Raw genomic sequence first — 27,192 nt, 5'->3', positions numbered from 1 at the left:
CCCCCCCCCCCCCCCCGGGGCGAGTACGCCCGTGAGTACGGTGCACTGATATCCGTCTCGGGCGTAGGTGGTTTCTTCGTTCTGTTCTTCTTTCCATAACCTAGCTCTGCTTTCGGAGACGAGAGAAAAAATATGGACAGCAACAAGAGTGGACATGACTCCCTTGTCAAAGTGGTTTCGTCTTTGCCGGGTGCTTGATTGGGACATATGAATGATTTGGAGGTCGCCATCCCGCACGAAATACCACACCACGCCACTCCGTCTTCCTTTCTTCAAGTGGGCTTGCTCCCCACACACCAGGCCGTGTGAGCCTGTTTTGTTTTGATCATGGCGCTACGACCATAGTAGCTGCATTTGTATCTACATCCCTGGTCCAGGATGGAGAAGTATCCCAGGATCTGCGGGGGTGCTCTAAACATCTCTACATCTTCTTCGTCAGCTACTCAATCGGATTATTGCTCTGGTTCGAAGCCCACACCTGTGCCCTCTTGGCCATCTGGATTGCCTTTAGCTGAGAGGCCCTTATCGAGATGGGAGTGTATGTTCTCTTGGCCCCTGACCCCTCAGATCCTTCGCCGTATCAGATCTGCGAGAGAAAGAAGTTGATCCAATTCTCGTAAATCATCACTCTCCCTTCGCCATATGGTGACAGATGGTGAGGTTGAACTCGGCTACGGTTGGGCCCCGGGGCCCGAAATTATCACCACACTTTATAACCTCCTCCACCGGTTCCTCTCACATCAACAACCGCCAAGCACCCAACAAGAGGGCCGCAAATCCGGTACAGACTCCTATCAACCACTGCAGCGTCTGGAACTTGACCTGCTCCAGCTGCTGCCTGAGCGCGGCCGCCTCCTGCTCGATCTTGGTCTCGGTCTCCTTGATCTTGAGCTCCTGCGACACGGCCTCCTCGCGGATCCGGCCCTTCTCCAGGTTCAGATCCAGCCGTACGCTCGCCTGCGTGCGCCCGATCTCGTCCCGCAGCCGGCTGTTGAGCTTGGTGATGTCGTTGGTCAGCTTCTCGTGCGCCGCCCGCGTCGCGTTGGACTCGGTGCTGTCCGCCGAGAGCAGCTCGCTGCGCAGCTTGGCAAAGTCGACTTTCTGGGTGTAGGTCGTCTTGGCCGCTTCTTCGCGCGGGACCATGGTGCGCGTGAGATTCTGGATGCTGTATCCCCAACCAAGGAGGGTGTCAGTGTGTGCCTTGGCCTTGGCGAGTGAGCGGAGCAGGGCGATAGGAAAAGGAGCCGACCGACCTCTCCTCGATGACGTCGTTTAGCACCTTCATCATGGCCACGGATTGCTCCTCGGTAAACCCTTCTTCTTGAAGGCGCTGCACAAAGCGGAGCGTGTCGAAGTGGTGGTCGCGTCTGCGCGCGGCGGTCGCGTGGAATGACCGCCGGAGAGCCGGGTTACGGACGATGCTGCTCAGACTCCTCGTCGGTTGGCCGCCCGCATTATCCCGCACAATGCCATGTCTCCTCGTGGAATTGGGGCCGCCCGTATAGATGGATCTCCTGGGCGCTGCTTGTCCTCCGGCTCCATTGGTTGTGATTCTCGCTTGCTGCAAAGCGGCCGCAAAAGCCCCCTGCAGGCCTGTCGTCGCCGTCGTTGTCGTCGAGAGCGGACCGGTCCAGCTCAGGCGCGGTAGGAGGAAGCGCGGTACAGTTTGCGTAGCATTCATCTCTGAGGCTGCTTTTGTATTTTGCTTCGTTTCAAACGAAAAGTTTCTGAACGAGCGAGAATAAAAAGGATTGGAAGGAAAAGAAAAAAAGGTAGTTCCGAGTTGAATGTTCCACCAGCCGAAACAACGTTCACGGCGAGCAATGACGATGCGGCTCGGCTGCTTGCGGCTCGCTTGATTGGCGGCAACATGAGCCGAAGGCCGGAAGAGACGAAGCATGCACCACATTCCTGCGTTGAACACACGCCACAGCTTGCGGCACCAGCCACATTCTCCACTCATTACTCATTCTCCTTCAAAAACACCAGAATTTTCGGCCTCTGCCAAGACCTTTCCTTTTTTTCTCCCCATGAACAACGCAAATCCCAACATTCTCGGAACTAGCTCTATGCGATTTACGAGGTCCCCGGCTGCTTCACGTAGTCGGCTCGTGGCCCAGGACGCAGATCGTAGGTTTTCGAACAGAATGGAGACGGACGGAGCTTCTTGCTTCGGCGCTCGATCTTGGGTGCGGCTCTTCCCTTTCTTCGCCGTGGGAAGGGTCGCAATGATTGGACGTACATATATATATATATATTTTTCTGAAATTGTTGTGGTCCTTTTCGTGCACTATTTATTCCGTCTTGTTTGTATGCCCCCTGCTGTACCGTCCATCTTTTCTGCCACCTACCATTAGCTACCGTCTAGGCAAGGTCGGTGCTGGTGGTGATGTCTCTGATTTTGGTGGCCGTTTACTCGCTCTATGCGATGTCCTACGCCCCATCTCTCCTGGGAAGTTGGGGATATTCGCTGTTCCCTAGAGGAAAAGATAACTTGGCGTTCAGTCTGTTGGTTTCTTCATCGCTGTGGAGATGGTCAAATGCATTGTCTCCGGCAAACACTTTCGTAAAACGATTATGACAGGGGAAAGAACAAGAGACTCTACCTAGCACACATCTGCGAAATTATTGTCCGTGCATTGCATGTTAATTGAGCGCGACACTGCAGGAATACAGTTTTCTATCTTGAGCCGTCTACTTCCTCTCCTTCCCCTTCGACTTCTTTGTCTTCTCCTTTGGCCTGTCCTTGTTTTGCTCCCTGGCATCCGCCGACTTTTCCTTGGCCTCCTGTGTCTCGTCCTTTGTCTTGTCCTTGGCCTTGTCGCTGGCCTCCTGGCTTGCTGTTTCCTTGGACTCCGTCTCCTTGGAAGGTTTCTTCTCTTGCCCTTTTTTCAGTGCTCTGGGATCCAGACCACGTCTCCGCATGGCGTTCCGCTTAGCACGCTCAATGTAGTTTGCGTCTTCCTCATCGTCAAACCCGCCAAAGTCGTCCTTCTCCTTCTCGGCTTCTTCCACCCCAACAGGGGTCTTGTCAATGACCTCCTCCTCGCCAGCGGCCTTCGTCGCCGCGGCATCCTTATCCTTCTTGCCGTTGGCGAGGACTGCATTGGGCGGTGTAGGACCAATCTTCTTAAACTTGGCCACAAAGAACCCGTCGACGTTGTACAAGTGAGGGTAGAACCGGCGTGTCAGTTTGAGACTCGGGTGAAATGACTTGCCCATGTAGCTGGTGAAGCCCTCCTTGCCGAAGGGAAGACCGGTCTGGGGACGTTGTCAGCAAGCTCTTCTTCCTCGCACACTGTGGTGACGGAATCGATGTACCTCGACGAGCCGGACATTAGGCCGACGGCTCAGTGCGTATGCAACGACCTGCTCGCTGTTGGATGGTCAACACAGAGGCCTTCCGAAGGCCAAGTATCGTCGAACTTACTTCTCCTCAACTGCGACGCTACATGTAGAGTAAACGATGTAGCCACCCGTTTTGCTCGCATGGTTGGTTGAATCAATGGCCGCCAAAAGCAGCTGCTTCTGGGTGTGGGGGAGTTGAATGAAATCCTTCTCGTCCCTGTTGGTTTTGACCGAGGGGTCTTTGGAAATAACGCCAGTTCCTGTCCAAAGGGTCAGCATCGTAATCAAACGTCCGGGTTCATCGTACTAACCGGAGCAGGGTGCGTCCAACAGCACCCTGTCAAAGCCACCAATCACTCTGGGGAATTCACGGGCATCGTAATTGCAAACTATAACGTTCTATATGGATGAAATTAGCCGGAGGTTTGTCACAAGACACAAGCTGAAAAATCTTACCCTAGCACCCAAGCGGTGGATGTTGCCAATTAGACCCTTGGCACGAGACTTGTTGGGATCATTTGCGAAGATGACACCGGTGTTCTTCATCAATGCTGCCATATGCGTCGTTTTACCACCTGGGGCTGCGGCCATCTATGTCGGAAAGGTCACATCAGCACACATAAACACTCCAAACGAAAAATTGCATCAACCTACATCTAGGCAGCGCTCGTTCTCCTGAGGGCAGAGCGCCATGACTGGGAGGAATGAAGACGCGGCTTGAAGGATGTAATGACCAGCCAAGTATTCAGGAGTGGCACCCAGCGGAACGCTTCATCTCGAGTCAACAACTGGAATGAAATCCGCGGATACCAGTACTTACCTCGACTCAAACACTTGCAGACCAACTTTGGACCACTTCCCGACTGGCTCCAGAGTAACACCACGATTGACTGCAGAGAGCAAGGTTAGATTGGGTGGTGCGAGGATGGGGGGCAGGACTAACTGAGAGCTTGGGCGAGATCGCGGCGATGCGTCCGCAAGGTGTTTGTTCGAATAACAACAGGACGAGCGGTCTAGTCTTGTTGTCAGCTGCGGAACTGAGAACTATCCGGTCTCCCGAACCTACCTCGTTGGCTTCAAAGAAAGCAAATGCCTCTCTTGGCGGGAAAAGATTCCTGTGTCGTGTTAGCAGACGGTAACCGGTGCACATAATCTTCAACCATCAGAGACAGTGGCTGGTGCCAGGTGTGTCAAAACGTACATGAGCTTTTCTGCCAGAAATTCGTTGTAGCCATAATCTGCAGATCAATGGTTAGCTCGACAACCCCTGGAGCCAAAGAGTGATGTCTACGGAACATACAAGCACAGAAGTCCTTGAGTAGTTGGCTGGTATACTCGGCTCTGCTCCTCCCTTCTTCGGCCAAGTTCGAAAAATCCTCCAACACCCGGATCGTCTCTGTTATCCTGGTCCTCAGCATCTGAAGGTCAGGTGCCAGAAGACCCTGCTTCTTCGTCGTTAGCTCATCATCCTCATCATCGCCGAGGATTTTAGGTTTATCGCCGTCGATGTTGGTTTGCAGCGCTTGTTGGCGCAGTTCCGCTTCGTTCTCTTCGGCCTCCCTCGCAAGTTTCTCGTCCAACTTTTGCGAGAGACCCTCGATGTTGGCGGCTGTCAACTTTTCCTCCCGGTCCTTGTCGTCCTCATCCTCGTCGTCGGAAAATACAAATTTCTCCTTCTTGGTATTCCCTTCATCCGAGTCGTAGACTGATTCATCTTCGGACGCCATGAAATCGTCACCGAGTGTCTTCTCATCCGACTCAGACCCGCTAGACACTTCAAGATCAGAAGCGCCATACTCGTCGCCCATCTCCTCGTCCGACTCGGGTTCAGGGATGGCTGCTTTCTTTGACATCGCCTTTGCAGCTCTCACGCCATTTTCTGGCGCGCCCGGTGCCTTCTTGGTGCCATTGGCTTGTTTACTCGCAGTTTTGGATGTGACTTCATCCTTTGATGCCTCCTCGCGACGCTTCTTAGCAGGCTTATCCGACTTCGTAGATGTGCGACGCTTCTTGCTCGAGCGGTCTTCAGTTGGGACGTCGTCGACGGGGAGTCCCTTTTTCCGCTTCAGATTGGCGAAATGTTCCTCCGACAGGGGCTCAGGAGGGCCCTGTTTCTTCGTGCGGCGTCCAACACCCATATCGACCAATTTTTCGGTAGGCTACCGGCTTTCCTTTTTGGTCGCAGATGTTTTGACGGCGGGACAGCAGCGTCGCAGCAGTTCCGCTCGAGTGAGTCTGTGACAATTTTCTTGCGGAATTCTTATCGATAAGATTGATGGGTTATGAAGGGAAAGCGGGGCCTCAGGTGTCGACTTCAAGCTAAACCAAATACAGGACCCCTGTCTGCTGACGCTCCCCTGCCTAGCCTGGCAGCGCCCTGGCAAGGAATGCTTTCCGTACCTCCTGCCAGATCACTCACAAAAGTCTGGAAAGTTAGTACCCGCATCTAGGCATAATCTGGCGCTCCTACCACACAACAGGCAAGCGAGAACCCTCATTTTCCGCAAGTGCGCGTCGGGCAACCCTTCTCGCTCGCATCGCGCCCACGCAACGACCAGTTTCTATTCTTGCTTGCTTGATGCTCTTCTCCGATTGAACGCCTCTGGTTGCGGGTATCGCTAATAATTCCGGCTCCGCTCCTCGTTCGCCTGGTGTCCCGGTTAGCTCCACCGATTTCCACCCCCTTTCAAGCGAACGTCACGGATCCAGCTTCCCCAACTTCCCATCTTCAACACAGCAACTTTTGACAAGTTGGCTGCTACTCTTCGTTAACTTCGCGCAGCCGAGCGCATCAAGCCCACCATGGCGCCGGCATTGCCAATTAAATTCCAAGAGCTGCTCCAGCTGAGCAGCCTAGGCGTCAACCAAACCGCCATTACCTTCAACACCTGTGTACGAATGCGTCCCGATCTCGCAGCGAACATCGTATTGCGTCTGCTCGCGAAGTTGCTAACCTCCGACCGCCTTGATAGACCCTAGAATCAGATTCCTTCATTTGTTTGCGAGACAAGAAGGACGAGGCGTCATCTCCCGAAGTCATCATCGTCGACCTCAAGAATGGCAACAACGTTATCCGCCGGCCCATCAAGGCCGACAGCGCGATTATGCACTGGTCGCGTCAGGTTATTGCCCTGAAGGCCCAGTTGCGAACACTGCAGATCTTCGACCTGGAGCAGAAGCAGAAGCTAAAATCGACGACCATGAGCGAAGACGTCGTCTTCTGGAAGTGGACCAACGAGAGGACCCTGGGCTTGGTGACAGACACCGCGATCTACCACTGGGACGTTTTCGATCCCACTCAGGCGACTCCTGTCAAGGTGTTCGATCGCAATGCCAACCTTCAGGTAAGTGTCATGCTGCTCTCGACGTGGAACTGGCGAGATCTGACGATTTGCAGAGCAACCAGATCATCAATTACCGGACGAGCGCCGATGGAAAGTGGATGGTCGTGGTCGGCATCTCGCAGCAGCAAGGGCGCGTCGTCGGCGCCATGCAGTTGTATTCGAAAGATCGCGGTATCAGCCAAGCGATCGAGGGCCATGCTGCCGCCTTTGGCACAATCCGATTAGAGGGTGCACCTGAGGATACCAAGCTCTTCACCTTCGCCGTCCGGACTGCCGTTGGCGCGAAGCTGCACATCGTCGAAGTCGACCATCCAGAGACGAACCCGGTGTTCCCAAAGAAGGCTGTCGACGTTTTCTTCCCGCCGGAAGCTGCCAGTGACTTCCCCGTCGCTCTCCAAGTTTCGCAGAAATACGGCATCATTTACCTCATTACCAAGTACGGGTTCATTCACCTCTACGACCTCGAGACCGGGACGTGTATCTTCATGAATCGCATCTCGGGCGAGACCATCTTCACAGCCTGCGGTGACAAGGAGTCGACTGGCGTTCTCGGCATCAACCGGAAGGGTCAGGTTCTCTTCGTTAGCGCGGACGAGAACACAATTGTCCCGTATGTTCTTGAGAGCCACGGCACCGACCTGGCACTCAAGCTTGCATCGCGTGCCGGTCTCCCGGGTGCGGACAACCTGTACCAGCAGCGCTTTGAGCAGCTCTTTGCCAACGGCAATTACCAAGAAGCCGCCAAGGTCGCGGCCAACTCTCCGCGTGGCTTCCTGCGGACGCCGCAAACCATAGAGCGGTTTAAGCGGCTCCCCCAACAACCGGGTCAGATGTCGTACATCCTTCAATACTTTGGTATGCTCCTCGACAAGGGTTCACTTAACCAGCACGAAACGATCGAGCTGGCGCAACCCGTACTGGCTCAGAATCGGAAGCAACTGCTACAGAAGTGGCTCGCTGAGAACAAGCTCGAGTGCTCTGAACAGCTCGGTGACATGGTTCGCCCTCACGACATGACCATGGCCCTGGCTATCTACCTGAAGGCAAACGTGCCGCACAAAGTCGTTGCTGGCTTCGCTGAGACCGGCCAGTTCGAGAAGATCCTCCCCTACTGCGCCCAGGTTGGCTACCAGCCCGACTTTGTCCAGCTCCTTCAGCACATTGTCCGCGTCAACCCGGAGAAGGGTGCTGAATTTGCTACGTCGCTGGCCAACCATGAAGGAGGGTCCCTGGTTGATCTCGAGCGAGTGGTGGACATCTTCCAGTCCCAAGGCATGGTGCAGCAAGCCACGGCTTTCCTCCTTGATGCGCTTAAGGACAATAGGCCAGACCAAGGCCATCTTCAAACCCGCCTTCTCGAGATGAACCTGATCAATGCGCCCCAAGTCGCGGATGCTATTCTTGGGAACGACATGTTCTCCCACTTCGACAAGGCCCGCATTGCCTCTCTGTGCGAGCAAGCCGGCCTCCTGCAAAGAGCGCTTGATCTCTACGAAGACCCAGCCGCCGTCAAGCGCGTCATCGTCAACATCCCCGGCATGCCCAACTTCAGCCCTGACTGGCTGATCGAATACTTTGGCCGGCTCTCGGTCGAACAGTCCATTGAATGCCTCGATGCGATGATGAAGCACAACATTCGGCAAAACCTTCAGTCCGTGGTTCAAATCGCCACCAAATATGCAGAGCTTCTCGGTGCCCAGCGGTTGATTGATCTGTTCGAGAAGTACAAGACCGCCGAAGGCCTCTACTACTTCCTCGGCAGCATCGTCAATGTCAGCGAGGACCCTGAAGTCGTCTTCAAATACATTGAGGCTGCCACGAAAATGGGTCAAATCCGCGAGGTCGAGCGCATCTGCCGTGACAACAGTGTCTACAACCCGGAGAAGGTGAAGAACTTCCTCAAAGAAGCCAGGCTTCCCGAGATGCTCCCCTTGATGGTCGTCTGCGACCGCTTCAACTTCGTTCACGACCTGGTCCTTTACCTGTACCAGCACCAACAGTTCAAGTCCATCGAAATCTATGTTCAGCAGGTCAACCCTTCCAGGACGCCTGGTGTGATTGGCGGCTTGTTGGACGTTGATTGCGACGAGAGCATCATCAAGAACCTCCTTGCCACGGTCAACCCGGCCTCGATTCCCATTGACGAGTTGGTGCACCAAGTCGAGACACGCAATCGCCTCAAATTGCTTCTTCCCTTCCTTGAGGCTACCCTGGCTGCTGGTAACCAACAACAAGCCGTCTACAATGCGCTGGCGAAGATTTATATCGACACCAATAACAACCCGGAGAGGTTCTTGAAGGAGAACGACCAATATGACACGCTCACTGTTGGCAAGTACTGCGAGAAGCGAGACCCCAACCTTGCCTACATTGCCTACCGCAAGGGCCAGAACGACCTCGAGCTCGTCAACATCACCAACGAAAACTCCATGTACAAGGCCCAGGCAAGGTATCTGCTTGAGCGTGCCGACAGGGAGCTCTGGATGTTCGTTCTGAGCGAGAACAATATCCACCGCCGCTCAGTGGTTGATCAGGTCATCTCCACCGCCGTTCCGGAGTCCACAGATCCCGCCAAGGTTTCTGAGGCCGTGGCCTGCTTCTTGAATGCCGATCTCCCTGCCGAGCTTATTGAGCTCCTGGAAAAGATTGTTCTGGAGCCGTCGCCGTTCAGCGACAACCAGAACCTCCAGAACCTGCTCATGTTCACGGCCGCCAAGGCTGACAAGGCGCGCGTTATGGACTACATCCACCGGCTCGACAACTTCTCTCCCGATGAGATCGCCAACGTTTGTATCGAGGTTGGGCTGTACGAGGAAGCATTCGAGGTCTACAAGAAAATCGACAACAAGGAGGCCGCAGTTAACGTTCTTATCGAGCACGTCGTCAGCATCGACCGCGCACAAGCGTATGCCGAGGAGGTTGACATTCCACAAGTCTGGAGCAAGGTGGCCAAGGCTCAGCTTGACGGCCTTCGAGTCAGCGACTCGATCGAGTCGTACATCAAGGCCGAGGATCCCAAGAACTATGAAGAGGTTATCGAGATCGCGGTCGCGGCCGGCAAGAACGAGGAGCTCATCAAGTTCCTCCGCATGGCTCGCAAGACGCTTCGCGAGCCGGTCATTGATACTGCCTTGGCTTTCTGCTATGCGCGGCTCGACCAGCTTGCGGACCTTGAGGACTTCCTGCGGGCCACCAACGTGGCTAATGTTGAAGAGTCCGGAGACAAAGCCTACGCTGAGGGACTTTTCGAAGCGGCCAAGATCTTCTACACTAGCATCTCGAATTGGGCCAAGCTCGCCACCACTCTCGTTCACCTCGGGGACTACCAAGCTGCTGTGGACTGTGCCCGCAAGGCCAACAACATCAAGGTCTGGAAGGAGGTTCACGAGGCTTGCGTGGGCAAGAAGGAGTTCCGCCTTGCGCTGATCTGCGGTCTCAACCTTATCGTCGATGCTGAGCAACTGCAAGCGCTCGTCAAGCAGTACGAGCGGAATGGCTACTTCGACGAGCTCATCAACGTCCTTGAGCAAGGCCTTGGTCTCGAACGCGCGCACATGGGCATGTTCACCGAGCTGGGTATTGCCCTGTCCAAGTACCACCCCGAGCGGTTGATGGAGCACCTCAAGCTCTTCTGGAGCAGGATGAACCTGCCAAAGTTGATCCGTGCTTGCGAGGAAGCCAACTTGTGGCCCGAACTGGTCTTCTGCTACTATCACTACGACGAGTTTGACAATGCTGCACTCGCGGTTATGGAACGGCCCGAAAATTCGTGGGAGCACCAGCAATTCAAGGAGATCATCGTCAAGGTTGCCAACCTTGAGATCTATTACAAGGCCATCAACTTCTACCTCGAGCAACATCCCTCGCTGCTCACCGATCTTCTGCAAGCCCTGACCCCCCGGATCGACGTGAACAGGGTAGTCCGCATGTTCCAAAAGTCGGACAACCTGCCGCTGATCAAGCCGTTCCTGCTGAACGTTCAGTCGCAGAATAAGCGCACAGTGAACGACGCCATCAACGACCTGCTCATCGAGGAAGAAGACTACAAGACGCTCCGGGACTCGGTGGAGAATTATGACAATTACGATGCCGTCGACCTCGCTGGCCGCCTCGAGAAGCATGATTTGGTGTTCTTCCGCCAGATCGCTGCCAACATCTACCGCAAGAACAAGCGCTGGGAGAAGTCGATCAACTTGTCCAAGCAAGACAAGCTCTGGAAGGATGCTATCGAGACTGCAGCGATTTCGGGCAAGCCGGATATTGTTGAGGAGCTCCTGCGATACGTAAGTCACGTCTTGTCACCCATTGCTGTTCTTTTTTTTTTTTTTTTTTTTTACTGACCTTGGTTTTAGTTTGTGGATGTCGGCAACCGCGAGTGCTACGTTGGCATGTTGTATGCCTGCTACGACTTGATCCGGCCGGACGTGGTGCTCGAGTTGTCGTGGCGTAACGGCCTCCACGACTTCAGCTTCCCCTACTTCATCAACATGCTGTCCATCCAAACCAAGGAAATTGCTGCGCTCAAGGCGGACAACGAGGCCCGCAAGGCCCGGGAAAAGGAGCAGGAGAAGGCCGAGGACAACGCACCCATTCTTGGCGTCAACCGCCTCATGATTACTGCGGGTCCCGCCGGCGGTGCACCCCCTGCTTCGCCTATGCCGTACAATCAAACCAACGGCTTCGCACCCCAGCCAACCGGCTACGGCTTTTAGAAAGTAGTTCCGGTGGTGCCTGAGCGCCCCTACCTTTCCGATCCGAGCCCAGGATTGCTGGTCCAGCAGTTTAAGGTTCCTGCTGAGCCGAAGCAGCCGGTCAAGGCGGTAGAACTTGATCCGGTGCCGTGACTGTTTTTTTTTCTTTGGTAATAAAAAGGCAGAGGCGGTATGGTTGGGTTTTGCGGGTGCTCTGGGGATGCTGCTGCTTAGTGCAACAGCGAGGGGAAATATTCCCTGCGATAGTACAACATGTGTATGATAACTTGCTTTGCCGCTTCCTATTCGACTTTTTGTTCTGTCTATACTCTCCTGGTCTTCTCTGCTGTGATGCGCTTACGTGAGGAGCGTGCCGGAGGGTCCAAAGCCCACTCTTGAGCTTCATCCTGAGATCCCCAACCCGTCACGACAACCATGATAACGAGGCAGAGAGCTATTACTGACAGGATGTGCTTACATTGGAAGGTGTCCCAACGCTGCTCGCTTACAAGCAAGTAAAAGTGCCTCCGGCAAGCTCGCAGCCTTCGCCGGCAGTCAGATCGAGATGACAAATCGTAAACAACGGACACCTGTGTAAGCTAGGGTATCAGAACTGAAGAACAATGTACTAGAGGAAATAAAAGCCGGTAATCACATATACACATCAGAAACCTCGAGTACGGTCCGGGGTGTATTTTTGTTCACCACCCAAGGTTCTCTACCTACCTACCTAGGAAATATGGTATTTAAAGGCGTTTCACTCATTGTTTCGTCCCGTCAATCGCATTTCGTGGGCTCACTCAGCAAACATGCCCGACGTTATCTGTGGCAAGCGACTTACGACTTTGCGCTTAGTTACCACAAGCAGCAGCATCTCAGCAGCCAATCTGTGCGAGAGTACCCTCCAAAACAGGCAAGAGGTTCCTGGGTTTTGTATCAACCTTTCCAGTTTCAAACTCACCTGCCCTCTCGCTGCAGTTCTCTATTCCCCCCTCCAACTTCGTTTAGAATGCTAATCGAGAACACCGCATTATCGAGGTTTGGATCACCAGAACCTAACACTGAAAATTCGTACTTTTTTAGGATAGGCGGATACACGGGCAAGTCATTTGCGAGCGGCATTGACGAACGATATTCGAGTCCATCTCCTTCTTTTATACAATGCGTGTCGAAATTGAAATGTGCAGCTGATCGATGATGCATCCAAAACCCCCGCTTTGGCCGGGTGCTCGGCTGCACTTGTTGGCCCGCCACCGCCGCCCTGAAACAGCAACCCGCGCCGCCCGCACATCGGACCCTTCATCAAGGCCCGGCCCAACACATCGTTTCCAAAATCTCGAACAACGGCGCGCTCTTGTTAGTGGCGGAGATCTCGACATTAGATCCATACATTTTTACCACTTTTGGCACCTGGATGAAGCAGCCGTTCGATTCTACCAATACGTCAAATGCTGTGGATGAACATTTCGACCGCCGTGTGGTCCCCAATCGCCCAGCGAAGACTGCCAGGGCAGCGGGTCGAATAATGCACACTCTGGGCCGGTCATCCCGCCCAGCAAAGTAGGCCGGGCCGGCTCATGATGGCCGAGCTCTCGAATCCGAACGCCTTAGAGCCGCCCCCTAGGTTCCCCTATCAATGTCCGGCCCGGGGACCCCAGACACACACGAGATTTTGCTTCCCGCTAGCATGCCAAATCAATAAATCTCACACTCGAGGCTCCAATGCTTGGTCTGCCTTTGGCATCTTTGGTCTGGATTTGCGGAAAGCCCACCAAAGGGGCTCGCTTTGCAATCAGCTTTGCGGTCTGTTCGTCCCAGCTCCCCCCGAAGGAGAGAGCTCCGTTCGCTTCCGTCGCCCACTATGGCACCATACATGTCAGTCGAGCAAGCGCACCGGACATACGGCCCCGTCGACACGGAAGCCCTCCACAGCCGCCTCTCCAAGTCGGAGCGCGGCCTGCTGCGCATGGGGCTGGTCAAGTCGGAGCAATGGCGGCGGCTGCCCGCCGAAGGGCTGTACCAGGTCGTCATCTCCGAGGTGCTCGACAACGGCAAGACGTACCCCCTGGAGCGCAACGGAGCGAGGGCATTCTCCGTCACGTCGGTGCTGGACCTCGGGTTAAGAATGATGGAGAGCGACCGTGGGAGGACCGGTATGCGTTTATCCCCCCCCGGCATGGTTCATGCGAGTTGTGTTCGTGCACTGCTGACCCTTTCTTGGGTTATTATTATTATTCTAGCTCTCGCCAACTTGGCGAATAAGGCCATCTGCGTCTGGCGGGAACGGCCGGTACCCGGCCCCGTGGTCGAGCCGTGGTACATTGACATTCCGGCTGCTGTAGACGACTTCCTCCGCTGCGTGCGGTACCGCTTCCCCATTGTGAAGCTGGACGACCGAAATGGTTTCTGCCATGAAGAGGAGAACGAGACGATGCCGTATTCGTGGGTGGACGAATACTCGACGCTGGAGCGCTTTGACTTCAACCCCAAGGCCGCTGCGGTGCTGCACCTGAACTGGCAGGTAAGTATTTTTTTTTTTCTTTTTTTCTTTTCTTTTCTTTTTTTTTTTTTTTGCAGAAGAGTGGTTGGTTGCCAGAAGAAGGAGTGATTCCTGACAAACTCGCTCGCAGCTGATGGAGAAGCTCTACTGGACGCGCCTCAAGGCAGACATTGCCCGCCGCCAGCGGCGCGACGACGCGCAGCAGGCCGAAACGGTGCGCTTCCACCGGCTCCAGTTCCACCTCGCCGCCATGGTGACGCACCACCTCTGCCACCTCTTTGTCAACTTCCTCCGCGAGACCGAGGAGCTCGTCCACCACGTCACCGACGCGGACCTCTACCGCCTCGTGCGGCGCTACGACCCCGGCGCCGAGTTCGAGGTCGACTTCTTTGGCGGCCGGCCCAAGCTCTTCATCGACCAGCGCGGCCCGCGCGAGGAGAGCTACCCCGGCCAGAGCTACGTCATCAGGCGCGGCAAGGGCGGCAGCCGGATGGCGGCCGTGGTGGCGCAGTACAAGATTGAGAGCTATCTCAAGGGCGGTATGCCATGTTTTCCCCGCCTTCCCTCACTCACACACACACACACACACACACACACACACACACATTCTCTCTCTCTCTCTCCCTCTCCCCCATCATTCTCTCTTGGAGCAGTGGAGCAGTACTTTGCATGGTGCGCTGACGCGGCTGTTCAAATGATTAGACTTTTCGGTCCCGCTCCTCACGGAGGTCCAGGCCGAGGTATTCCCCATGGAGCGGTACCAGGACGTCTTGAGACGGTTGGGTGGCTCGAAGCACGAGACTTGGCAGTGGAAGGAGGGGCAGACCGGCACCAGGCGGGTTGCCGAGCTTGGTTCATACGACCAGCAGGCGTTCAGCGTGCCGTGGGATATCCAGGGGCTGGAGTACCAGCTGATGAAGAAGGCTTGCTTCGACCCATCTATCAGGGTGGTCGACCCTCGGGGCCTTTAGAAAGGCGCCAGGCGTTGGGGAGGTTTTTTACTGGATACCCATACAAGTACATGCTTATGGTTTTCGCTCTTGGCTTTTATTTTCTGGATAGAGTATAAGACGCCACAGTTGGTAAAGAGCAATACATGGCTAAATGTATGGTTGTCTTTGTTTGTTCAACTCTTGTTCGATATTGGTACAGGGCAACTGGCATCCTGTCACTTTCGTTGTGGTTGGGCTGGGCTAGGAACATGGCTCCGTTCCAAACAACCCCCCACCGCTGCCAGTGGACAGGAAGCGGAGTCAATGGCGACTTCACGACCGGTGATTAGGTTGTCTTGCGAGCCACGTCCCAAAAAATCACCCTCTCGATCAATGCCAACAGAGTCGCCACTGAGTGTGTCGACGGCAAGGCTCAGCACGGCCGCTCAGACAACGGCCGCCCACAACACCGTGAGAATCAATCCCGGCTTCAACAGAGCAGGCGCTCTCGCATTTGCTGATCGATCTATTATCCGTCCCCGGTATGCTGAGCTCGCGAGACTGGGCTGTGACACGGCCGCGTCCGATTGCGGCCGCCGGGGCTTTTTTGGGGGGGGGGGGGGGGCCGCAGCAGCGCCTCGCGCGAGGGGAAGCTGTTGTCCAGCAGCTAGTTACGCTGGCTTCTCTCATACCGTGGCGTCGCTTTCCTGTGATTGCGGCGAAGTCTCTGTCGAGGTGTTCGGCTCCAGAGTGCCGGGCCCATCCCTCCCAATCACAGCGCGGCTGTTAGCCGCCGGCCCCTTGGGGCGGCCGAGTTGGCCGTTGCCCCCCCTGTTGCGTTGAGGACACACCGCGCGACGGCTGAGCTCCAGCAACGCAAGTCGAGCACGCGGTATCTTGCCCTTTTTTCCTTATTGAGTTCGGGATCAGTTTAAGAAGTGGCAGTTGGGAAGTCGCCAACTTGGGGGGAAAGGATGGTCAGATCCGCCAACAGCGCAGCGCGCTTAAGTTAGCCAACCCCCCTAGAGCGCAGTCACACCCCTGCTGGTCCAACAGCGACTTCGACCCATTCGTTAGTCGCTTTTGGCGGTGGCGAGAACACACAGGCAAAGGGGGGGAGGGGTTGGTCGAGGCTGACCAGAAGGCATGTAAGAGTGGTCGCGGAGATGCTTCGCCACAGGAACTGGGTCCGAGCAAACTGCCTGACAGCGGCATGTTAAAGCGTATGCCGGGGCCATTAAAGAAGCTGCAGGCCCGGCCATGCTTCTGCCATCGCGAGCTGTGCAGAGATTTGTATGTTGAGAGAGACTAGTCATTTGTTCCAGGAACGTGCATTGAACCATCTCAGACACCCAGCCCCGCATGACGAACCAGCCTCCACTTGAGAGATCCCTTCCTGTTCTGATACGGCGGCATGGGACTCGAGAACCGTCAAGCAGCCTGGACGTGAACCCCTCAGGCCACTCGATGGACAACGACCTTTTCACCGCCCGGCCACCATCGTCTCGGCCGTCGCTCCTCCCAGAACACCCCGTATACAACAGCAACGGGTGGCAGTCTCCACCGCCAACACCGCTTCCCGATCCAGACGTTGAGATAGCTGACCAGCTCATGGAGGAGATCGTATGCGGCTTCGGGGAGACGCTGCCCTCCCGAGCCACAACCCTCACAGTCGGGAACGAATGCGCGGCAGACGTCCCGGCGACTCTTTGCACCGTACCTGAGAACCCGGCCGGCTCACAAACCGACGGCTCCCCCGCGTTGCACACCGAGGAATCAACTCCGCGAGCTGATGCGTCCTCCTTCGGTGGCCCCGTCTGGTCAACTTCGCCGGGGGAGAGGGACATGTTTGGGCATGATCTTCTTCCCCTGACGCCGGCGCTCACTCCGATCCGCAAGCGGTCCGCGAGCCCCCTATCCGCTCCTCGTCAGGAGAGACGACGGAGGGTGGAAGCACAGCCCGTTGACGAGGCCTTGGGGGAGGAATTCTCCATAGAAATCGGCTTTCGGGAGCTCGCTCGCAGACCAGCAGCAACCAATGGCAGCGAGGGTCAACTCGATTCAGATCTGGTCGGAACGCCGGGCTATCCCGTGAGCGAAGCGGAGACTTGCCAGCCCGGCCCGAACGAAAGAGAAACGAACAGCTACCTTGCATACCGTTCTACCGAGGGGGAGCGGGTCGACCACATATCAGAAGGTAAGCCAAGCTTTGTTGTTGTGATCGTGACGCTTGCTTGATCTCAGCTGACAGAGCGGCCTGGCAGAGATCTCTTTAAGCACCGAAACGCGTCCGGCGGAGGAGTCACGGGCCACTCGGCCGCGTTACACCATCGAGATCGAGTGCTTTCCCGAAGACGAGCTTGAGGAGTACTTGGCAGCGCTCTTGAGCGCATACCGGGCGTTCTACCTCGAGCCCGACAGAGCAGAGCCACCGGAAGTCCAAGGAGACCCGGACAGGGCGCAGCGGAGCCGCCGCATCCTCAAGACCATCTTCGACCAGCAGCTGGGCTCGGCGGAGGATGAAGAGTTTCTGCTGAGAGAGGAGGAGGAAGACATCCTGGACGCCTTCATGGAATGGGCCCGCGAGAGGGAGGTAGCGTGTGGCGGTGCCCTTCAGGAATCCTTCGAAACCCGGTCTGAGTGCCTCGAACGTCTCGAAAGCTGGACGAATGCGCCAGTCGCGAAGAACATCCAGTAAGCCGCGCCAAACAAGAGACAACCGATTCCTTGCTCGTCAGAGCTGACATGTAACAATGTTGTACGGAGTATAGCTTGTCCGTCAGGGCTCCCGATGGGTCGCTTTTCACGGCGCACTTTCCTGCACGAGATCCCAACGGTATCGTCGACTGGAAGCCGAACGAGATCCAAGACATGTTCAACGAGATGAAACAGCTTGATATTGCTTAAACAAGGCTATGTCGAGGCGCTCCTGGTGGCCCAAGTTAAAGAGACCGAGGTCGCATACGAGGGCCGAAGTCCGTTGCCGGAAAGGTCGGAGTGATGACAGCTTATGTCTCTATCATTTGCAGGACTGATGTTTCTCCATTTGTTTCTCTCTCCTTTGTTCTTTTCTTCTCTTTCCCTTCTTACTTGTTTGTTTCTCTTGTTTCTTCTTATCTTGTTATCTTTCCTTTCCTTTTCTCTATTCTTTGTCATTCCTCTTCTCTTCTCTTCTCTCTTTTTCCTGTTTTTACTTTATCTTCTCAGTATGCATATATCAACCGCCGAAGAACCGCTGGAAGATGTCGTCTTGCTAGGCGAGCCAAGCTGATGCAGATGCGGAACGGCCAAAACGTGCCTCTAACATTTCTCCGGGATTACCCGGGGAACCAGGGCGTCGTAACGGCTCAGGCAGGAGGTTGAGAGAAGCCGGGTTCGCAAACGCAGACTCAATTGTATAGAATATTGAAACAAGACATCAGAAATGATACCGTAGAAGCGGGCCTTTGTTAGGTGATACCCGGTTCGGCGAATATCCAAAGAGGCACAACGTTGTTGACAAACCCGTCGCGCTCTGGCGACGGCTTTCCGCTTTTTGGTGGTTGCCGGGTGGAGACGCTCGGGACGCTTTGGCTGAGCAAAATTCTCTCGGTCAAATGATTGGTCACTGCTGAGCTTCGGACCCGCCCGCCTCTCCAACCAAGGCCTACCAGCCCTTTCTTGACAATTTTCCTCCCGTCGGCTCCCCCAAACTTCCATCAACCTTTCCAGCCTTAATCTCCCCTCAACGCAATTGCAACTAGATTGCAATTGTTCTTCCTCACCACCAGAGGCGACACATACCTGGATAAGATGTTCCGGAACGCCCTCCGACAGAGCACACGCGCCGTCGGCGCCCTCTCTGCCACGAGCAGAGTCGCCGCAGTGAGTGCACCTCCGCACGCCCGACCCGACCTCAATTCCATCGACCTGTGCTCGGAGCCTCAATCTCAATCGGCCCTGCACGCCCCCGGGGAGCTCAATTGAGCTCTGCTCCGGCGACGCTTGGGCATTGGGCGAGTACTGGGGGCTTGGACGGGACCTGGTCGCTTTTTTTTATGCTTTGCGCATTTGGCGCGTGTCTCGGTTTTCGGCTAGGCTAACTCGTCTCCGACAGCGAAATGCCGCACCCGCCGTCGCTGCCCTCCAAACCCGCACATACGCCGAAGCCAAGGCCTCGCCGACCGAGGTCTCGTCCATTCTCGAGCAGAGAATCCGCGGCGTCCAGGAGGAGTCCGGCCTTGCCGAGACTGGCCGCGTCCTGTCTGTCGGGTACGTTTTTCATCACGCTGGGGGAGGCTTGGCGGCACACGGCACCAACCCATGGACCCGTCTACGCGAATGTCCGGGCGCCATGCGCTGGTCTCATGTCGTATGATGATGGGATGGGATGGATTGTGATGGAATTTTCGCATTGCGGTGCTGACAGGACGACGATAGTGATGGTATCGCCCGTGTCCACGGCTTGGCCAACGTGCAGGCCGAGGAGCTCGTCGAGTAGGTTGCATCCGCCCTTTGGAGCCTCTGCATGCAGCTAACGCACCTGCAGGTTCGCCTCCGGCGTCAAGGGCATGTGCATGAACCTCGAGGCCGGCCAGGTCGGTGTCGTGCTTTTCGGTTCTGACCGTCTCGTCAAGGAGGGCGAGACCGTCAAGCGTACCGGTGCTATCGTGAGTCTCCAAAGTCGAAACGAGCCTTTATCGGTAGAACCCCCCGTACTGACTGCCCCAAGGTCGATGTCCCCGTCGGCCCCGAGCTTCTCGGCCGTGTCATCGATGCCCTCGGTAACCCCATCGATGGCAAGGGCCCCATCAACGCCAAGGAGAGGCGCCGTGCGCAGCTCAAGGCTCCCGGCATTCTTCCCCGCAAGTCGGTCAACCAGCCCGTGCAGACCGGTCTCAAGTCTGTCGACGCCATGGTTCCCATCGGCCGTGGCCAGCGTGAGTTGATCATTGGTGATCGTCAGACCGGCAAGACTGCCGTCGCCCTCGACACCATCCTCAACCAGAAGCGGTGGAACAACGGCACCGACGAGTCCAAGAAGCTCTACTGCATCTACGCCGCCGTCGGCCAGAAGCGCTCCACCGTCGCCCAGCTCGTCAAGACGCTCGAGGAGAACGATGCCATGAAGTACTCGATTGTCATCGCCGCCACTGCCTCCGAGGCCGCCCCTCTGCAGTACCTTGCTCCTTTCACCGGTATGTTTTTAACTTCCCTTTTCCTTTCTTTTCTTTCCTCCCTAATTTTCTTCTTTCTTTTCCTCTTTTCCTCTTTTCAATCTTCTCAATTTTTTTCTTTTTTTCTTTTTTTCTTCTTTTCTTCTTTTCTTCTTTTCTTCTTTTCTTCTTTTCTTCTTTCTTGCCTTTTTTCAATCGATCGATTGTTCCTTTTTTCTGGCAAGCACGATACACCCTGTCTCCAAGCGCCTTGGCCCGTTCCTTCCCTATTTGTCCGACTTCTAGTCGAAGTGGAGACGGGTTGGACACATGCATCTCACCCTTTGTCCCATCACCATCTACGTTTGATCTGATCTATCACACTCCATCTGTCGACATTTTGCTAACTTAGTGTCTCAAAAAAAGCTGCGGCGGTTGGGGAGAGTTTCAGGGACTCCGGAAAGCACTCGCTTGTGATTTTCGACGATCTCTCCAAGCAGGCTGTTGCGTACCGTCAGATGTCTCTGCTGCTTCGCCGTCCTCCCGGACGTGAGGCGTACCCCGGTGACGTTTTCTACCTCCACTCCCGTCTGCTGGAGCGTGCGGCCAAGATGAACGACAAGCACGGTGGTGGTTCCATGACTGCCCTCCCCATCATCGAGACCCAGGGTGGTGATGTGTCTGCCTACATTCCCACCAACGTCATTTCCATCACCGATGGCCAGATCTTCCTGGAGTCTGAGCTCTTCTACAAGGGTGTGCGTCCGGCCATCAACGTCGGTCTGTCCGTCTCTCGTGTCGGTTCCGCCGCCCAGCTCAAGGCCATGAAGCAAGTCGCCGGCTCGCTCAAGCTCTTCTTGGCCCAATACCGTGAAGTCGCTGCCTTCGCCCAGTTCGGCTCGGATCTCGATGCCGCTACCAAGCAGACCCTCGCCCGTGGTGAGCGGGTAAGTTCCATGCAACGGCCCAGTTCCAAATGTCTCATACGTGAGAGGTACTAACTCCGCCTTTTACAGTTGACCGAGCTCCTCAAGCAGAAGCAGTACTCACCCTACGCCGTCAACGAGATGGTTCCCGTCATCTTCGCCGGTGTCAACGGCTACCTCGACTCCGTCCCTGTTAACAAGATCCAGCAGTGGGAGACTGACTTCCTTGCCCACCTCAAGACCAACGAGGCCGAGCTCATGGCCACGATCGAAAAGGAGGGTGCCATCAGCCAGGAGCTGGAGAAGAAGTTGAGGGAAATCATCCCTGCCTTCATCAAGAGCTTCCTGGGTTAAATCACACGTAATACAAATTGTTCCTGGGATGAACTACGGGGAGGCTCTCCGAGGGTGAGGTGAGGATGTCTATACCGCAACGTCCGTGTGTTTCTAAAGCAGGGGCTCCGTCTTTCGTGTGCTGGACTGAGTAGAGGCGCGTGAGGAGAGGGAGATTCTCCCGTAAACCCATTGTAAAATAGAGAGCAGCAGACTCAATCAAGCACTCGATTTCTTTTGTCTTGAACTGTGGCGCCCAGGCTTCCGGTCGTTCTGAGCTGCATGATGGGAGGAGACTTTCGAGGTAGCATATCCACAAAGGATGCCAAGGAGGAGCTCTAAGAGAGTTTTATACAAAAATACCAAACAAAGAGTGGAAAAAACTTATAAAGAAGGGAGGCAGGTTAGAGAAAGAAATAATAAGCAGAGGAGACGGGCATTTCGGAGTCTACTGCGTAGGGGTGGCAGCACCAGACTGCATCATGTGACTTCCATCATACAGAACCCTAACCCTCGTATACGCCCGTGCCCGCGCGCTCCCTTTGGCTCCCACAGCATCCAGTTCTCTTGAAGCCATGGATCAATCTTGGCAATTGCTGAAGCGCTCAAATGCACATTCGATTTCGCATCAGGCAAATCGTGTGTGTTTTCTTATTAGCTAAGCAACCAGAGCGACTGAGCTGTATTGCCTGTATTGCCTCCGCTGCCCGCCCAGACGCGTCTGCCTCTGCCTCAACTTGCTGACGAATGTACTGTACAGTACCTCTGCGATCTGGGTGTCACTACGAAGTAATCCCTGAGCATCGAAAAACGCCCTCCTACTAAGACGCATTGCAGCATATGGGCGGCTATATAACCTTGTCACCTGTAACGGCTCGGAGCATGAAACGACCTACGTACACGATACTATAGCCTATGGTGCTTGTATAGCGATGGAGGTAGTGAACGCAGTGCCCATACGTTAGGAGCGAATGGTTTGACCGTATAGCCAGCGTCGCGATTGGTCTAAGTGTAGATAAAAGCTAAGGGTCAAATGCAGGTGCAAGTCAATTTATATAGAGGCGTTCTTTCCAGGTAACTATCTATACTAGCTGAGAACGAGATAGGTTTGTATTACATCTCTTTGAACTGCGTTAAGTTGAACTGCAAACATACACTATCGATCTTCAATTGAACTAGGTGCTGCGGAACGCTGGTGTAAGCAGACCGGGGAGAGTCAACGTACACCGGGGAAAGAGCGTCACAACTTAGTTGTCCAAAAGAAGGCCCATAGCTTCTTGACTGTCTTGACTGCCTATTTGATTGTAGATCCTGGATAACATACAATACAATACATAGATAGATAGGTACACGGAACACAAGCAGTGGGCTTGCAGATGGGGTTGAATTTCGGCGAAGACGAGCGTATGGTATTCCGTAATCCGTAATCCGTACAGTTACGGAAATGCTACTGCGAATCGCGTTTCGGACAGCTGCCGTGACATCATGGATGTCCCGGGAGTTGCGCGCAAACCTTGGAACATCGAAAAACAACATCGGGTTCATACGGGCCTGGGAGCTGCCGCATAGAACAGTAATATTCAAGCTTTTAGCACCTCCCTTTTCCAAAGGTCAAGGCTTTTAATAATTGCAACGTTACTGGGCTTTTTTCCTGCGACGCTCTTGGTATGCATGACCTGTTCCCTTCCGCATCGCCGAAATGCCGACTCTCCATAAGGACCGAGTCCAGCACGACAACTCCGTTCTGGCTTCTCGACGTGTTTTCACCGGATATTTACTAAGCGACCTTGACAGAAGTTTTCAAGACGGCTGAAATGCCCACCGAATTGGCCAACTCCGCGTCTGCGCCGGTTGCCCCTCCCAGCATGTCGCCCGCTACCAAGGAAATGCTTGCTCGCGTGCGGCAGATGATCCCGCCAATGCTGGAGAAGTTCCATAAGGGTGAGCTTGATACGGGAAGGCTGTGGTATGATGAAGCGCTGATGAAGGTTATAGGCCAGCTCGGTCGGGTGGGCGTCATTGGCGGCAGTGAAGACTACACCGGCGCGCCGTACTTCTCGGCGATGGCGAGTGCCCGGTTGGGGTGTGACATGGTATGTTTTGCATCTTCTCATCTTCTCATCTCATTCACTTGCTGTTGTATTGGGGGGCTGGAGATGGTTCAGGACAAGTGGACGGGGAGTGGGAAGCTGGCTACGAGGAGAAGCAGAAGATCGCTGGCTTCAACCAACTGGCCCCCCCCCCCCCTTTTCCCCTTCTCGACGATCTCATAACCGTTGCCCTCTCACAATGCTCCTCTCCCAGGCAATATGTATAAGAACACAGACTCATATAGCTCACAGTCCCACGTAATCTGCACTCCAACCGCGGCGACGGTGATCAAGAGCTACTCCCCCAACCTGATGGTCCACCCCTTGATGCGCTCCTCGCCCTCGTCGCCAGGCAACCCCTCCTCCTCCTCCTCCTCCGCCCCCGCCTCCGCCTCCGCCTCCTCGGGAGACACGGACGCGACCGAGATCGCGAACCGCATCATCCCGCTCCTCGACCGCCTGCACGTCCTCGTCGTCGGCCCGGGGCTCGGGCGCGACCCGCTGATGCAGGACACGTGCGCGCGCGTGGTCCGCGCGGCGCGCGACAAGGGGATGCCGATGGTGCTGGACGCCGACGCGCTGCAGCTGGTCCAGCGCGACCCGTCGCTCGTGCGCGGGTACGGGCTCGCCGTGCTGACGCCCAACGTGGTCGAGTTCGGGCGGCTGACGGGCGCGCTCGGCGTCGACGACGACCGGGGGCGGGAGGGGGAGGAGGAGGAGGAGGAGACGGCCAGGGTGGAGGCCCTCGCGCGCGCCCTGGGCGGCGTTATGGTCCTCCAGAAGGGCCCCAAGGACCACCTCAGCGACGGCAGCGTCACCTTCACCGTCGATCTCGAGGGCGGCAGGAAGAGGAGCGGCGGGCAGGGGGACACGCTGACGGGGAGCATCGCTACCTTCCTCGCGTGGCGCAAGGCGTACCTGGACGGGATCTGGGAGACGGGGGGGAGGCTGAAGGAGGAGGAGCTGGTCGGGCTGGCCGTGTTTGGGGGCAGCGCGATCACGAGGGTGAGTTCCGGTCTACGGTTGCTTTACGAGGGATGCATTCTGGATCGTTCCCAACCCCCCTCCCCCCTTTTCTTTCTTCCCTTCTTTCCTGATGATTATGATGATGATTATGATGATGATGAGATGGCTAACGAGGTCGTCATATCAATCCACTAGGAGTGCTCACGCCTGGCCTTTGCTAAGAAGGGCCGCAGCCTGCAAGCCAGCGATCTCACCGACGAGGTACACACGGCCTTCCTGAACCTCTTTGGGGAGGTGGACGGCGACAGCAGCGGCGCGAGGCTCTGATTGAGTTGGCGACTGCGCGGACTTGCCAACGAACCCCCCCGTGTGGTTACTTCGCGGGGATGCGGTCGACTCCTGCAGGGAATGGTGGTACGGGAGATGGCCTGCGCGCTGTGACCTCCTGCAGGCAGCGCAGAGAAGTCCTAAACTTCGTTTCGGACAAAGTCTCGCAGATTCTCGGCCGACCCTGGTGCATCCGAGGCGTACGGCTCACACACATCCGCAGGACATACACACACAGATCTCTTGTGATACCGATCGATGCGCTATCGGGGCATCTGCAGGTACGCGCGCGCGCGTGTGTGTGTCAGTCTGCGTGCACAGGCGGACAGCAAACCACGTATTGTTGTGCGCCGTCGGGGAGTCTCCGCGAGCGAGGTGTAAGGTAGAAAGGTGAAAAAGAACACAAAAAAATTTTCGAACCATTCCTCTTCGCTAGGACCTCAGCACTGGGGGTTTTTGGTACGTATTATGGCTTCACCGCTTTAGCATCCCGGCACTTGATTGCTTCCGCATGGGTTGGAGAGACGCAGCCTGCCACTGGCAGGACGGAATAAACAATCAGGCTGGAACACCCAGGGGAAGAGCGAGGACCTTGCCCTCGGACCTGGTTACACCCGTCGGTCGGGAAGCGAATGCACGAGATTGAAGATGCAAGAATGTCTGCGGCCCCTCCGCGGCCGGCGTGGAGGGTGCTCCCGGCACCACTGACACATGTGTGGTACTGCAGTTAATCCGTGCATATATCGGCACGAGTACTCCGTATCCCCCTCTAGTTATTTTGTATCAGCCACCGTCGGAGCCGTCGGAGGAGAGCAAAGGGGTGGCGTGGCTGCTGCAAGGGATCTTGTCTGTTTGGTGTACGGAGTACGGAATACTCCGTAGTAAACTACAACATCACACGACTCGAGCTGCTGCTTTGCATTTTGCTCGCCCGTGAGTGGACACGTGTGTGAGCAGCGTTGGCCGTGCGTGCCAGCTGAGGGACCACGCCGCCGTTGATGGGTGTACTGTACTGTGCTGTACAGTACAAGGTACCGAGGAATGCGTTCTAAGTACATACACTGCGTACATGGATGGCGCTAGGTAGGATGGCTGGCGCCGCACCGAGAAGCAGCCGCAAAAACCGCCAAAAGGTGTCAGCTATGGCGTACGCCACGCTGATGTAGAGCGCAATAGCCAGTGTTTCTCGGCGGTGGCGAAGCTGGGAGGGAGAGAAGAGAAATAGTGAGGGCTCGGGAGGCTGGGCCCGTTCTGTCTCTCCCCAATCAAGGCACGGACACAGCTTACTGCGTACGCCATGCAGAACAGGTAGCAAATGAGACATGCGCCGTCCGGGAGACCCAATGGGAACTGGTCGATTCGGAACCCGCGCTGCCGCCACCGGGTACATTGTCCAGACACACTACGGATACAACGCTACGAGGGCAGAAAAGTACTGTACACTGCGATTCTGTCGGTGTTCTCCGAGTGCGCAGCACGCAGCAGAAGACATACGTACGTACACCACACTGTCCTGAGGCGGGGTACCTAGACAATTGAAAGACGTGCTCAGTCCAAGATGCGGAGTTACCCGGTTTCCTACATCAGGGGATCAGGGGTTTCGTCCTGGTGCCCTTTGGGGGACGGGTACTCGATCCATAGTCGATCAGCTTTGCATTTTCTCCCTACCATCCCTGAGCGTCCATTTGCTCTCCCCTCATATTTCAGCTCTTTAGCTAGACATGGGGGCCGAGGGAGAGAATTTCGGATCATCTGTTCCTATCTGCAATATGTCACAGGGATTGCGCAATAATATAGGCAGGGATGTTGATATAACAGAAAAATACGGAGTGCATACAGTGCTCAGCTGTGTGAAACAAACCTGTGTTGTGGGCACTCATTGCTGCTCACTGCCAGTAGATGTGGGGGAGGAAAGGGAGGAGAGGGATGAGGAGCAAAAAAGTGGAAGGATAATAAAGATGGATGGAGAAAAAGAGCAAAAAAAAACATACAGCACCGGGGATTCCCCAGTCGTCACCGACCTGAGTACTAGTCCGGCGGTCAGTAGCTTATCGCGGGGAGAGCGGACGGGATCCCGAGTTCTCTACTGCCTATGGCCGTATGTGCTTAGCACTGCTGCTAGTTGGAATTAATATCCTTCTTGTCTCTCGGCAACAATGGCGGCATCGGCTGGGGTGGCTGCGACCATCATTTGTATAGTGGAAGGGAGGCGCCATATCAGGTATCCACAAGCTTGTCTACGGAAAAGGCGGACGGGAATGCCGAGTTCTTCTGCGGATATTGTCCTGTGACAATCGGACGTTACGTTTGACGCGTTCCCTTGAGACGGGGAGAGATGAATGCGAAGGCGTGCCGACAGGCCACAGGTCTTGTCAGGTAGGGCTGAGTACCCGGGCATCCGATGCCGGGAAAACGACACGCAGCAGACATGTTACCTCGCAGCTTCTTTCTGTAAGTCATATCAGTGGTCAGTCTCCCCGTAAACGCAGGAGGGAGCAAGCCGCATGGTCGGCACCACTTCCGTTCATGGCTTTGGATCCTTCGCAGCCTGTCGGGGGTCGGATGTAATGCGAGCCCAACCTCACATGATGTGCATCTTC

At 55.5% G+C, this 27,192-nt stretch overlaps 8 protein-coding genes across 8 annotated transcripts, besides 1 other annotated feature; 6 read left to right on the top strand and 2 right to left on the bottom strand.

Moving 5' to 3' along the window:
* Positions 1-735: 735 nt before the first annotated feature.
* On the bottom strand, positions 736-1,681 carry P884DRAFT_271038 (uncharacterized protein; the record flags this gene model as incomplete). The annotated part of the gene is made up of 2 exons (XM_069442399.1): positions 736-1,165; positions 1,254-1,681. The coding sequence occupies 2 exons, from the start codon at positions 1,679-1,681 to the stop codon at positions 736-738; spliced, it is 858 nt and encodes a 285-aa protein (XP_069296252.1).
* A 1,013-nt stretch (positions 1,682-2,694) lies between these two features.
* Positions 2,695-5,486, bottom strand: P884DRAFT_204335 (NOL1/NOP2/sun family-domain-containing protein; the record flags this gene model as incomplete). Its single annotated transcript, XM_069438568.1, has 11 exons — positions 2,695-3,261; positions 3,322-3,376; positions 3,431-3,608; positions 3,660-3,747; positions 3,805-3,939; positions 4,003-4,117; positions 4,169-4,238; positions 4,292-4,361; positions 4,415-4,463; positions 4,550-4,586; positions 4,649-5,486. The coding sequence occupies 11 exons, from the start codon at positions 5,484-5,486 to the stop codon at positions 2,695-2,697; spliced, it is 2,202 nt and encodes a 733-aa protein (XP_069296251.1).
* Positions 5,487-5,826: 340 nt separating this feature from the next.
* On the top strand, positions 5,827-11,710 carry P884DRAFT_226974 (uncharacterized protein). The gene is made up of 4 exons (XM_069439670.1): positions 5,827-6,240; positions 6,321-6,692; positions 6,746-10,975; positions 11,045-11,710. The coding sequence occupies exons 1-4, from the start codon at positions 6,151-6,153 to the stop codon at positions 11,402-11,404; spliced, it is 5,052 nt and encodes a 1,683-aa protein (XP_069296250.1). The 5' UTR covers positions 5,827-6,150; the 3' UTR covers positions 11,405-11,710.
* Positions 11,711-13,244: 1,534 nt separating this feature from the next.
* P884DRAFT_301126 (uncharacterized protein) lies at positions 13,245-14,854 on the top strand (the record flags this gene model as incomplete). Its single annotated transcript, XM_069444833.1, has 4 exons — positions 13,245-13,536; positions 13,624-13,904; positions 14,014-14,422; positions 14,586-14,854. The coding sequence occupies 4 exons, from the start codon at positions 13,245-13,247 to the stop codon at positions 14,852-14,854; spliced, it is 1,251 nt and encodes a 416-aa protein (XP_069296249.1).
* A 230-nt stretch (positions 14,855-15,084) lies between these two features.
* P884DRAFT_204090 (uncharacterized protein) lies at positions 15,085-15,750 on the top strand (the record flags this gene model as incomplete). Its single annotated transcript, XM_069438551.1, has 3 exons — positions 15,085-15,157; positions 15,219-15,513; positions 15,594-15,750. 3 exons carry the CDS (start codon positions 15,085-15,087, stop codon positions 15,748-15,750), a joined length of 525 nt encoding a protein of 174 aa, XP_069296248.1.
* A 73-nt stretch (positions 15,751-15,823) lies between these two features.
* Positions 15,824-18,050, top strand: P884DRAFT_330862 (uncharacterized protein). The gene is made up of 3 exons (XM_069445704.1): positions 15,824-17,012; positions 17,080-17,509; positions 17,587-18,050. Exons 1-3 carry the CDS (start codon positions 16,178-16,180, stop codon positions 17,720-17,722), a joined length of 1,401 nt encoding a protein of 466 aa, XP_069296247.1. The 5' UTR covers positions 15,824-16,177; the 3' UTR covers positions 17,723-18,050.
* A 557-nt stretch (positions 18,051-18,607) lies between these two features.
* Positions 18,608-21,230, top strand: P884DRAFT_278864 (P-loop containing nucleoside triphosphate hydrolase protein; the record flags this gene model as incomplete). The annotated part of the gene is made up of 7 exons (XM_069443237.1): positions 18,608-18,679; positions 18,912-19,066; positions 19,235-19,291; positions 19,344-19,464; positions 19,527-19,992; positions 20,377-20,897; positions 20,967-21,230. The coding sequence occupies 7 exons, from the start codon at positions 18,608-18,610 to the stop codon at positions 21,228-21,230; spliced, it is 1,656 nt and encodes a 551-aa protein (XP_069296246.1).
* A 1,510-nt stretch (positions 21,231-22,740) lies between these two features.
* P884DRAFT_330860 (Ribokinase-like protein) lies at positions 22,741-25,040 on the top strand. Its single transcript, XM_069445703.1, has 5 exons — positions 22,741-22,874; positions 23,004-23,150; positions 23,205-23,302; positions 23,552-24,304; positions 24,461-25,040. Exons 2-5 carry the CDS (start codon positions 23,024-23,026, stop codon positions 24,590-24,592), a joined length of 1,110 nt encoding a protein of 369 aa, XP_069296245.1. The 5' UTR covers positions 22,741-22,874; positions 23,004-23,023; the 3' UTR covers positions 24,593-25,040.
* A 1,273-nt stretch (positions 25,041-26,313) lies between these two features.
* Positions 26,314-26,724: a sequence feature (Protein overlapping with rRNA (P884DRAFT_246506, KAL2176061.1) was converted to a misc_feature.).
* Positions 26,725-27,192: the final 468 nt, after the last annotated feature.

Source organism: Thermothelomyces heterothallicus (genome assembly GCF_042370625.1).
Source record: "Thermothelomyces heterothallicus CBS 202.75 unplaced genomic scaffold P884_scaffold_17, whole genome shotgun sequence".
Classification (NCBI taxonomy): Eukaryota; Fungi; Ascomycota; class Sordariomycetes; order Sordariales; family Chaetomiaceae; genus Thermothelomyces; species Thermothelomyces heterothallicus.
Note: the sequence above shows the minus strand (reverse complement) of the source record. Positions and strands in the feature narration are given on the sequence as shown.

What these genes read in the sequence shown, in the direction of transcription:
- P884DRAFT_226974 (XM_069439670.1), top strand. Translation starts at nt 6,151, where the DNA reads ATGGCGCCGGCATTGCCAATTAAATTCCAAGAGCTGCTCCAGCTGAGC. An exon ending in CCATTACCTTCAACACCTGT is followed by an intron (nt 6,241 to 6,320) that starts GTACGAATGCGT and finishes CCGCCTTGATAG; the next exon opens with ACCCTAGAATCAGATTCCTT. An exon ending in ATCGCAATGCCAACCTTCAG is followed by an intron (nt 6,693 to 6,745) that starts GTAAGTGTCATG and finishes GACGATTTGCAG; the next exon opens with AGCAACCAGATCATCAATTA.
- P884DRAFT_330862 (XM_069445704.1), top strand. Translation starts at nt 16,178, where the DNA reads ATGACGAACCAGCCTCCACTTGAGAGATCCCTTCCTGTTCTGATACGG. An exon ending in GGTCGACCACATATCAGAAG is followed by an intron (nt 17,013 to 17,079) that starts GTAAGCCAAGCT and finishes GCGGCCTGGCAG; the next exon opens with AGATCTCTTTAAGCACCGAA. An exon ending in CCAGTCGCGAAGAACATCCA is followed by an intron (nt 17,510 to 17,586) that starts GTAAGCCGCGCC and finishes TACGGAGTATAG; the next exon opens with CTTGTCCGTCAGGGCTCCCG.
- P884DRAFT_330860 (XM_069445703.1), top strand. Translation starts at nt 23,024, where the DNA reads ATGCCCACCGAATTGGCCAACTCCGCGTCTGCGCCGGTTGCCCCTCCC. An exon ending in GCTGGAGAAGTTCCATAAGG is followed by an intron (nt 23,151 to 23,204) that starts GTGAGCTTGATA and finishes TGAAGGTTATAG; the next exon opens with GCCAGCTCGGTCGGGTGGGC. An exon ending in CCCGGTTGGGGTGTGACATG is followed by an intron (nt 23,303 to 23,551) that starts GTATGTTTTGCA and finishes TATAGCTCACAG; the next exon opens with TCCCACGTAATCTGCACTCC.